Here is an 11,379-nt window from a genome sequence, read left to right on the forward strand (position 1 = left end):
GCTGTTCCTGTGTTCTGAGCTCAGCCCTGATGCCACATGTTTATCCTGAGTCTCAGGAGGTACCCACAGCGTTAGCTCTGTGCCGAAACAGGATGTGGGGATCAGGACCATGCCCTGTCCCCTCAGGAGCATCACTCTGCTCCCTGCACCCCGGGGTATGTGTCTCCTACCAGGAGCAGGAGGTCCCTCCCCTGCAGCAGCAGTTTTCCCCTCTCCCTCTCTGGCCAATGCAGGACCGGGCACTCAGCACATCCTGGAGGCCTTGGCAAAGATCCCCATCACCTCTGCAAGCCACCGGGCTGAAAGGAGCTGGCTCTTGGTCTTTGCTGTCACAAACCCTCCCTTAACAGCCCTTGCATCTGCCGGTTTTGTCTCCTGCACAGATGCAGTGCCCAGGGATTATGCTGCAGATTAAGGTTTTACTGAGTCCTGAAATGGGTTCCAATTCCCACTCCCAGCAGGACCAACATGCAGCCAAATCTCCTCTGAAAGCTTGGAGCTGGGGAGAGGCATCTCCCACCATGTTCTGCCACATGCATGTGGCTGATACTCACCTGGGGTGCTGTGCTGAGGGGCAGCTGCCAGCTAAGAGCAGTTTTATCCTGGGAAGGAAAGTTTAGGAGATGCATAAGGAACTGCAGTTGTCTCACCAGTGGCTGAAATCACAGAATCCCAAACTGGTTTGGGTTGGAAGGGACCTTAAAGCTCATTCAGCTCCAACCCCCTGCCACTGGCAGGGACACTTTCCACTAGAGCAGCTTGCTCCAAGCCCCATCCAACCTTCCTTGAACACTGCCAGGAATGGGGCAGCCACAGCTTCTCTGGGCACCCTGTGCCAGCGCCTCAGCACCCTCACAGGGAAGAGCTTCTGCCTAAGAGCTCATCTCAGTCTCCCCTCTGGCAGGTTAAAGCCATTCCCCTTGGCCTGTCCCTACAGGCCCTTGTCCACAGCCCCTCTCCAGGTTTCCTGTAGCCCCTTTGGGATTTTGCTGTCTCCCCAGCTGGGAAGGCTTCTGGCAGCAGCTGACCACGGGGACTGTGTTTCTTGGCCACTTCCTTGGCCCTGGCAGTCCCTCTGGAGCAGGTTCTGTCCCCTGTCCTGCTTCTGCCCGACCAGCTGAGGCCCAAATAGTTAGGGAGGGCCTGCCTTGCTGGACTTGTTGGGGACATCTCACCCTCAAGCACAGAGGGCTGAGCAGCTCAGACATGGGTTATCTTGCACCTAAACCCCCATGAATGTTGTCCCAGGACTGCACCCTGCACTTTTCCCAGAGCTCCAGAGGTCTGGCAAGTCCTTTGGGCCTGGAGAAACACTTCTCTGGGGTGCTTGGGAGCAATGTGGGCATGGAAATTACTGGATGGAGCAAAGGCAGGAAAGTTTCTGGCATTTTGGACCACCAGTTGTCAAGACAGTGTCAGTCCTCCACATCCCAAATGGGTGGAATTGAGCACACAGTGGATTCATCAGGCTGGAGAGTGCCCTTAAGTCCTGCATGTAGTCCTTGTGCCTGCAGCAACCATGAGATTAGTGAAGCCAGGGTGGAAGGACGTATTGGACCCAGCACACACATCCACACTCATGGCTGGGATTTCCAAAGCCCTATCTAGCACCACAGGATCACCAAGGGCAGGCTGCACATCATACCGGAGATTAGGATTAACACAATTTGCCCAGAGGAAAATGCTTTATATGACACAAATCAAAGCAGACTGAAACCAAACCCAAACATTCACAGATGACTATATGAGATGGACATAATGAAGATAGAAAGCGTGTCACAGGGCTGTGGTTTGAGGCAGCAGTTTCCAGTAACCATGATGCACAGAATTCTTTGGTGGGCAGTTCCTGCAGGAGGCTGGGGCTCACTGCCATGGGCAGCAATTGCTGCAGGAGAAAGGGGCTGGGGCAGGCCCTAGGGGACGGTGTGGGGCTGGGCAGTGCTTTAGGTGCTTTAGAAGCCATCACTTCGCAGTGCCTGTGGCAGGTCTGAGCTGCTGATCTGAAGGCTGAGCTCTGCTGAGTCGAGGGTGGTGGATGGGGTGTGGGGGATGTTCTCCTCCTGCACTGTGTACTCCTCACAGTGCTGCTGCTGGAGGTGCCACAGGATCTCTCTGGACAAGAAATGGGGCTCTGCTTCTCCTGACTCTGGAACAGAAAGAGAACACACTTTCACTGGTCAGCCCAAGACAGGGGGGTGAGCAGAGAGCAGTTTCTGCATACACAGGATTCCCTGGGAAGTCAAAACATGGTTCTTGCTTCCTCCTTTCAGCTTGTCAGAAGAGAGAAGTTAAAAGACAAAGTATAGGAAGGAGAGTGAAATACAAGGCACCATGTTGTGGTGGGAACTAGCTCGCTGAATAGAAATGCTTCTCCCCTTCAGGGAGAGACCTGAATTTCCTCTGAAAAAGAATGAGGTTCACTTCAGCAAGAAGGACAAAGCTGTTGTCAGTCCCTGCTGTTCTGGAGGTGTGGAGAAGGGAAATGAAAGGAAGATGAGAGGGAAATTGTCGCTCCTGGACTCCCGGACTCCCAGAATCCCAGACAGGTTTGGATTGAAGTGACCTTAAAGCTCATCCAGCTCCAGCCCCCTGCCACGGGCAGGGACACCTTTCACTAGAGCAGGCTGCTCCAAGCCCTGTCCAACCTGGCCTTGAACACTGCCAGGGATGGGGCAGCCACAGCTTCTCTGGACACCCTGTGCCAGCGCCTCAGCACCCTCACAGGGAAGAGCTTCTGCCTAAAAGCTCATCTCAGTCTCCCCTCTGGCAGGTTAAAGACATTCCCCCTGTCCTGTCCCTGCAGGCCCTTGTCCAAAGCCCCTGTCCAGGTTTCCTGCAGCCCCTTTAGGCACTGGAGCTGCTCTGAGGTATCCCCTTAAGGAGCCTTCTCTTGTCCAGGCTGACCCAGCCCAGCTCTCTCAGCCTGGCTCCAGAGCAGAGCTGCTCCAGCCCTCGCAGCACCTCCATGGCCCACTTCCCCTTGTTTGCCCTGATCTGACTTCACTCAAGGGCTGGGAGAGCACAGCCACCATGTGGGCACCCTCCTGCCTCCTCACTCACCCTCATAGACAATGAGCCGGTAGGTACCCGCGCACTCCTTGGAGCATTTCAGGATCTCCTCCAAGGTCCTGTAGAAAATCTTGGCCTGTTCCAGGCGGTCCTCCCGGCTGAAGGCAGCACACTCATCCTGGGACATGGCGTAGAGGGACTGCAGTGGGGTGGCATATTCCACTGCACAGGGCCAGAGCTGAAGGGAAGGAAGAAAAAGACATGAGGGCAGGAGAGCCAAACACCCAGCAAAGGGCTGCCAGGGGACGCTGGTGCTGGGCAGAACCCTCAAGACACCTCAGCAGCAACCTGCCCTGCCCTGGTGCTGTGTGCTGGACTAATGGGAGGTTGAGACGAGCTCTTAGGCAGAAGTTCTTCCCTGTGAGGGTGCTGAGTTGCTGGCACAGGGTGCCCAGAGAAGCTGTGGCTGCCCCATCCCTGGCAGTGTTCAAAGCCAGGTTGGACACAGGGGCTTGGAGCAAGCTGCTCTAGTGGAAGGTGTCCCTGTCTGTGGCAGGATTTTGGAACTGTCTGATCACACCTTCTCTGTGGCTTCTCTGCTGGACAAGTGGAAGTCTGAGCCTCCTAATGGAGCACAGGAGAATGGAGAAGAGGATAAACACTGGCAAGATGAATGCACAGCTAGGAGGCTGATCAAACAAATGAGATTTTTTAAGGCCATAAGAATTCCAAGGAGGAGCAGGGTTGCCAGTAAGTCTTATACTGGGTAAACTGGAAAGCTTAATAAAGTATTAGAATGAAGAGGGAAGGGATGCCTGGGTAAATTGTAGAAAGAGCTTCCAGCTTTGGGAGGGAGATGCCCCAGTGACCCAGTGCTGGTGCCAAGGTGTGGGTTTTATTGACAGCACACAGAGAGTCGGGACAGGTCCAGGCTGCAGAGCTGCTGGAGCTCACTTGGAGGCGAGTGACTCAGCAGGAGGCTGGCAGATGAAATACAGCATCAGTGTGTGCATTGTGGCAGGAAAAGCCTGATGCTGAGTGCACTTTCCCAGAAGCAGGGATAGAAAAGTGGCTCTGGAGCCCCTGCAGGCAGCAACTCAGTGCTCAGGCACCAGCAAAAGGCCAATTAGGGGGACCCAGTTGGGAAGCATTGCTCTGCCAACACTTCGATCCATGGCTGTGTCAGCAAGACCAGTGTTCCTTCCTCCACAGAGGCCCAACTGCCTGGAGATGTGGAAGGAGATGAGTGCAGTGTGAGATGAAGGGATTTAGGGCTTATCAGCCTGAAAAAGAGGTGACTGGGCCATTGGGAGTCAAATGATGTAATGACTCACACAGACATCTTCAAGCACGTCTTCACAACAAAAATATTCACTTGTCCCATGGGAAGTGCTGCTCTGTACCCCACAGCTGCTGCTTTGTGCTCTGGTCTCTGCTGCTTTCTGGACTCACATGTGCTCCAGGAGGAGTTAAGTGAGCCCAACATCCCTGAAAGGGCTGATCCTGGGAGGAGGCAGTCAGCAGGAATGTGTGCAGATGGGCTTCATTGACCAGGACCTCTCCATCTCACAGAAGCCTGCTGAAAGCTGGGCATGTCTAAGAGAAGAGGGGACACTGTCCTGCCCTTATGGCTGCTTCTGGGCCAGGGTCTAGGCCAGGACCTTTGGGCTGATGCATGCTGACCACTGGCCTGACGCTGCACTCAATACCTTGTTATCTTCATCCCTGATGGCATAGAGGCTGTGTTTGTAGACCCTGTTTTTGGTGCCAGCTCGGGTCAGAGTGGTTTCCATGAGGTCTGTCAGGTACTGGATGTTGCTGTCAGCTTTCTCCAGGTCATCACAGACATCACAGCTCAGAGGGACCAAGATGTGGAGCTTCCAGGTCTCCCTGCATGACAGCACGCTGGGGTTGGCTCTGCTGAATTCCTCCATTGACTTTTGCAGCCCTGGTGGAAGAGAGCATGCGGCAGAGGGGCCTGGTGTGAGTCCAGCTCTTTCTGCCTTGTTCCCCATTTCCCTGCTAACACTAAAAGTGGGAGGATTGTTATTAGGAGCTTTTTCTATCTCTAGGCATGATAATTCAGGGAAACAGGTACGTACGTGGCAGGACTATTTTTAGGTACCCAACATAATAAGACCAGGCAAGCCCATGAGCGACGTTCTGCTTGGACCTCTCGGACATCTCAGACACCTCCACTGCTGAGGGCTTCTGCAGAGGGAACAAAGACAGAGCAAGTGTGGTGAAAGCAGCACCTGGGCTCTTCTGCAATGCTTGGTTCTCTGCAGGGATTGGGAACAAATTGATCCAGTGGTGAGCTCCCTGCAGCCCCTTCCACCACCACAGCCCCTGCACATGTGGCAGATGATGCTGGGGCAACTTGGGCATGTTTCTGGCTGCACCATCAATCGGGATTGTGTGTCCCAGTGCAATTTGTGGCTCTGCCCAGTGTTTCCAGCATCTGAGAGGGGACATTCCACCACCTGATAGTGGGTTTTCCAGGGCCACCAGTGGCTCCTGCCAGCTCTGTGTGTTCATTAGGGTGGTGAGGCACTGGCACAGGGTGCCCAGAGAAGCTGTGGCTGCCCCATCCCTGTCAGTGTTCAAGGCCAGGTTGGACAGGGCTTGGGGCAAGCTGCTCCAGTGGAAGGTGTCCCTGCCCGTGGCAGGGGTTTGGAACTGGATGAGTTTAAGGTCCCTTCCAACACAAATCAGTCTGATTCTGTGAGTCTATGATTTAGGTGGAAATGGGTGTTCCGTCCCCAAAACACCTTTCTGAACCCACATGATCCCTCTCCCCATCCAGCTCAGCTGGGGTAAAGCAGAGCCCTGGAGTGCTGAAGAGGTACCTGGAGTTTGGCTCTGCCCACACCCCACTCCTGTAATGAACCCTTTGGACACCACAGAGCCACCCTTTCCCTCAAGCACCATCCTGACTGGCACATTAAAAAATACCTGGGTTTTTGTGTCAGTGGGGCTCTGGCTGTTGAGGGCTGCTGCCAGCACCCTGGCAGGGCTGTGCTCATTCAAAGGCAGCCTGGCAACTCCTGCCTATAGCATGGCAGCATAGGTTGAGGAGATCAGCCCTTCAGGGCCGAGCTGATGAGAGTGTTTCTCCTGCTGTGGGGCAGGACGTGGATGGGCTGTATGTGCAGGGGCTGCACAGACCTGGGCCTTGTGCCCCCACCACTGCTTAGGGCTCAAAGTGCTCCCTGGGTAGTCAGCCAGGTCAGAGGTGTGGTGCCTTACGTGAAGCCCCAGGGTGAGGCTGAGGAGATGGCACAGGGCAGCCAGGCTGAGGTGGAGGCCAAGCTTCTGCCTGTCTTCATCGAGAAGAGACACATATGCTAAGGTGCAGAGGAGCAGTGTGGGCCAGCGCAGCGGGAAGCAGGCGCTCAGCACCCTCCAGAAGCTGCCGCGGTGCCTGCAGGGGACAGGGAGACAGGAGATAGCAGCCACTGCAGCACATGGGGCACTGGCCAGGGGATGCTCCCACTCCCTGCCAGTGCTGCTGACTTCTGGAGCCCTGTGAGACCCTGCTCAGTGTACACCGGGTGCCTCCAGCCCTGACAGAGCTTGGGTCACTTGCAGCACCTATGCACGAGCAGATGCAGTGTCACACTGGACAGCAAGGGAAGAGTATCTCCAACAGTTCCACGCCCACCAGTACAGAGTGGTAGGCAGAGGCTGGGGGCTGAGGTCTTACACAGGGGAAGGGCACACTGGGGACCTACCAGAGGAGAGGAGAAGAGAGGAAAGGTCAGGTCCATGCTGGATGGGAGCTGGGCAGTTAGGAGATGGGGAAAGAAAGGGAGGAAGATGAGAGAGATAGCAGGCTGATGGAGAGCAGTGTGTGCTGCTGGGGCTCAGCAGACCGATGCCACAGAGGGCACAAGTGGGAGAGAGGGACAGATGCCTCCCCAGCGTCCAGAGGGTGGCCCTGAAGGCCTGGGATGGAACCCCTGCCAGACTGTCTCACCTGGACTGGAGGTGGAAGATCTCCTCTGCCAGGTAGCAGGTGCCCTTGAGCAGCACCCCGATCTGCAGGGCCAGAAAGTGGCAGGTGAGGCTGCGGGCGGTGGGCACGAGGGGCTCCCCGGTCAGGTACAGCGCTGCGGCACACACAGCCAGGAGCAGGTACACGGCGCCCTGTGCTCGGCTTCCCCGCGCCCTGGGGATGAACAGGGTGCTGTGGTGCTGAGGCCGCCACGGTCCCTGAGACATCTGCGGCAGAGAGCAGGGGTCAGCAGTGACCGCTGTCCCCAGCACCCACTGTGGGGAGTGGAGAAGGGGGACACACGAACATCCAGCGCTCACTGAGCACCCCAAAGCTTGCAACAGAGCCCTCTCCATACTGCTGAAATGCAGTTGCTTTAGGGTAGGTTCCCTTTTGTGCTGCTCAGGGCAGCTCCCTGTGCCCAAATGGGCATGGCAAGCAGGGCCTGGGTGGCCACCCCACTCCCAAATCTCATCCTCATGCCAGCTCTTCCTGCTCTGCAGCCACAGGGCCTGGGGGAGCAGTGAGTGCTTCTTGTACTCACCTCAGCCGCTACCAGCTGCTGCCTGGGCTTCCTGCACCCGGGTTCATGGGCTGTGCTCCAGCCTGGGTGGCTGCTGCTGCACACAAAGACCTGGAGCGCCTTAGCAAGCTCGTGGTGCCCCAAGTGGAACTGCACTTCCCAGCACCAGGGAAAATGAAAATGAAAGGAGCAATCAAACCTGCAGAGCCCTCCCACTCTGCGGCCCATACACAGCACTCAGGAAACCCAGGCACTGGTGCATGGAGCAGGTTTCAAACGTGACTTCTGGGAAGCCTGAACATACCTGTCAGGTCACAGCAGGGCTGAGCCAAGCTGCAGTAAGGAAGAGCACAAGAATTGATGGAGATTTAAGTTCCTGAGTGCAGCAGGTTTCCAGGGGTGAAACAGAAGCAAATTCCTTCTGGAGAGAGGGGGACTCACAGTGCACACACAGCTCCGGGAGGCACTGACTCAGGAGGCAGTGGCCATGGACACTGCAGCACAGCAGGAGCTCCCTGCAGCCACGCTCTTGCTGGTCAGTAAGGCCCTCCAGCCTCTTGGATGCCCGGTCCTGGTGGCCACAGACCCAGAGTAGCAGATGTACTCTGGGGCAACATCACAAGAGGGATGTGGAGCTGTTGCAGTGAGTTCAGAAGCCACGGAGATGTTGAGAGGGCTGGAGCAGCTCTGCTCTGGAGACAGCTGCTCCTGGCAGGAGCACCAACCAGCAAGGGGAAAAGTGGCTTCTCTGTGAAAGACACAAAGGTTTAGCAGCTCTGGAGGCAAGGAAGGGGAGCAGGTCCTCTGCTGTCCCCCGAGAGGCAGAGCTTTCTTCTCCCTAACCCTTCACTTTCTCCACTGCTCCAGCTCTGTTGTTCTGGGAATTTTTCTCTTTGGAGCTTAGAAGCACCAAACAGTGGTTAAGTGTGGGATCCTTCCATTTCCACCTGTGTTTTACCTCCTTTAGCTTTGTTCACTGTCTAACAAAGGCCTCATTGGTTGGTAAAGTCTAGGGACATCAGATTTAGCCAGTGAGGCTGGGCTGTTTGCACTCCTTTGAGTTCTTGAGCCTTTGCCTAACCATGCCTAAGTCTTTTTTCCTCATACAGCACTGCAAGATGGCCCTGTGGAGCAGAGCTGCTCAGAGGAAGATGGTGAAGGAAAGACACATGGAGGCATGTGAGGATAAGGCAGGACTGAGCTAACTCCTCCAGTGATGCTCTGCTGGTTTGTAGCGGGTGATGCTGGCACAGAATGATGTTGGCAGGCACAGAGAGCAGAGCACAGCTGGGGACAAAAGATCCCGCAATGCCCTGGCTCTTCAGGCTGAGAGAGTAAAGGCAGAGCTGCAGGTGAAATGCCTCCTGAAATGCCAGTTTAGGTACAGGGTGAGGGGCCAGTAGCCATCAGCATGGAGAGGCAGCCCCTGCCTAAGCAATAAGTGCTTTATCTGCAGCAGGGGCTGCTATGGATGGGGAACAGCCAGGAATTCTCACAGTAGATGTAGCCCCGAGCACCTTCTCTGGTGCTGGGGAGCAGAGCTCAACCTTTTGGAGAAGAGGACCAGGATATGAGCTCATGTAGGGTAAAGAAAAGTGCATATGGGTCAATCGGACTGTTTGGGAAGGGGTGGGAAGAGACTGAAACCTGCAGGAGGATACCTGGAAAAGTCGGAGGTGGGGTGGAAGAGAAGCAGAGAGAAAGGTAGTAGGTGGGAGGATGTCCTAACAAGAGAAAGTAGAAAATGAGAGGGACAGGACAAGGGGAATGGCTTTAACCTGCCAGAGGGGAGACTGAGATGAGCTCTTAGGCAGAAGCTCTTCCCTGTGAGGGTGCTGAGGCGCTGACACAGGGTGCCCAGAGAAGCTGTGGCTGCCCCATCCCTGGCAGTGTTCAAGACCAGGCTGGACACAGGGGCTTGGGGCAAGCTGCTCTAGTGGAAGGTGTCCCTGCCTGTGGCAGGGGTTGGAACTGGGTGAGCTTTAAGGTTTCCAACCTAAAGCTGCCTGGGATTATACAAAAACGTTGGAAGAAAAGCAGTTTTGTCTCTGTCCCAAGACTGGGGGAGCAGTAAGGGCCAGGACTACTTGGGGTTAGCGTTGAGCATTTCCAGCTCCCCATACTGGTGGAGACTGGTGTGGCTGGGAAGGACAGCAGCCTTCCTTGTGGTTGTTCTCTGCTCTTCTGCAACCAAGGGGTGTCCAGCAACTCAAAAGGTGACAGAAGGGGAAAAAGCCAGAAAGCACAAAAGTAACTGAAGCACACACCACCCCAAAAACCATTTTTATGAATCAGCGATTTATTTTCTCCATACCAAGTGTGAAGGAGAACAGAGAAATTAACTCAAAACACACCCTATGCTAAAGACACCAGCCTCTAAAGCCTCCTGTTTGAGCCTTTCATCCTTCTCTGCCAAGAGATGCACAGAAGGTGTGAGATTGACAAGAACAGTGAAAATTAACCCTGCTGCAGTACCAGGTGAGGGGAAGACTGGTAGTAACAGAGAAACAGTATAATCCACTAAAAATGTTAGCTACACAAGAGGGAAATCCATAGAAAACCAGGCTTCCCTGTAAAGGAATAAAACTGGATGGGTTTTGGGGAAGTCTGATCTTCCAATCCTGATTAAAAATGCTCTTGGCATTTTCCTACTTGCCCTGGTAGTAGGACTGCCAACCTGGAAGTGACTGGAAGCCCACCACAAGCCCAGGATGGAGGGCAAGTCCCATGATCCATCTCATGATCCAAAGCTGGCGACAGGAAGAGAAGCAGGAGCAACAGAAACAGCCCTCATTTGATGTAGACTTGAAAACATCTTGCTATTACAAGATGTCCCATGGGTGTGTGTATGTGCAGGCAGTTTGGCTGTCAGCCTGAACAACCCTGCTTGATTGGGTGCACTCCTTAGCCCAAGCAGCGTCCTGTTCCCAGCCTCCTTCACTGGTTTCTGTGATTCAGACCTGGAGGGAAGCTGCCCTTTGCTCTGAGCTGACTGTTCATGGCAGTTATCACACTCTGACAGTGCAGTTACACAAAGAGGACATGGTTACAGGCTCAGGGGCTCACTAGGGCTGCACAGAACCCTTCAGCTTGTTGGTACCCATCAGGATTACCACTGGATGAAGTCCCTTTGCCATGAGCTGCTCAGTCACCTCAGAACAGTTGTTGGTTTTGCCCATGGGGTTTCTCCATGCAGATGCTGGATGGAAATGACCTGGATGGAAGAAACCTCTGCTCACCACGGCTATTGGTGCTGTTGCTGCTGGAGAGCCTTGAACTCCCTCCATGCTGCCTGATGGGTACTGAGCTTCGTGCTCTTCACCCCACACTGGTTGTGGCACTGGAGATCCGTCACAATTTAAGCATGTGTGATAGCTTAAAGCTTTATTACACAGCCATGCCATGGCCTACTTGATGTGCTTTGACCATGTGTCCTCCCAGGCCTAAAAATGAATTCGTCAAATCCCAGACTGGTTTGGGTTGGAAGCGATCTTAAAGCTCCTCCAGCTCCAACCCCCTGCCACGGGCAGGGACACCTTCCACTAGAGCAGCTTGCTCCAAGCCCCTGTGTCCAACCTGGCCTTGAACACTGCCAGGGATGGGGCAGCTACAGCTTCTCTGGGCACCCTGTGTATAACCCCATGGCACTTGAAGGGGGTCTGCGGCCTGGGCCCCATCTCCCGGGGCGGTTCCGTACCCGGGCCGCTGAGCCCCGCCTGACCACCAGGGCCGGGCCCCCCCAGGCCATCCCCACAGCGGCGGCGCGGCCGGAACTTCTTCCCGCCCCGTCTTCTCGCGAGAAGCCACCGTCATGAGCGTGGCGTCTACGCCACAGCCACCACCGCCGTCG

The 11,379-nt window shown here is 55.1% G+C and overlaps 1 protein-coding gene across 1 annotated transcript; it reads right to left on the reverse strand.

Annotated features, from left to right (window-relative positions):
* Window positions 1–1,666: 1,666 nt before the first annotated feature.
* On the reverse strand, window positions 1,667–7,718 carry STING1 (stimulator of interferon response cGAMP interactor 1). Its single transcript, XM_062605227.1, has 7 exons — window positions 7,551–7,718; window positions 6,989–7,233; window positions 6,259–6,433; window positions 5,112–5,220; window positions 4,719–4,957; window positions 3,061–3,247; window positions 1,667–2,146 (listed from the first exon to the last, which is right to left on the reverse strand). Exons 2-7 carry the CDS (start codon window positions 7,231–7,233, stop codon window positions 1,953–1,955), a joined length of 1,149 nt encoding a protein of 382 aa, XP_062461211.1. The 5' UTR covers window positions 7,551–7,718; the 3' UTR covers window positions 1,667–1,952.
* Between the last annotated feature and the right edge of the window lie 3,661 nt (window positions 7,719–11,379).

Source organism: Pezoporus occidentalis, unplaced genomic scaffold, assembly GCF_034315485.1.
Source record: "Pezoporus occidentalis ecotype Australia unplaced genomic scaffold, CSIRO_AGI_Poc_V1 ctg91, whole genome shotgun sequence".
Classification (NCBI taxonomy): domain Eukaryota; kingdom Metazoa; phylum Chordata; class Aves; order Psittaciformes; family Psittacidae; genus Pezoporus; species Pezoporus occidentalis.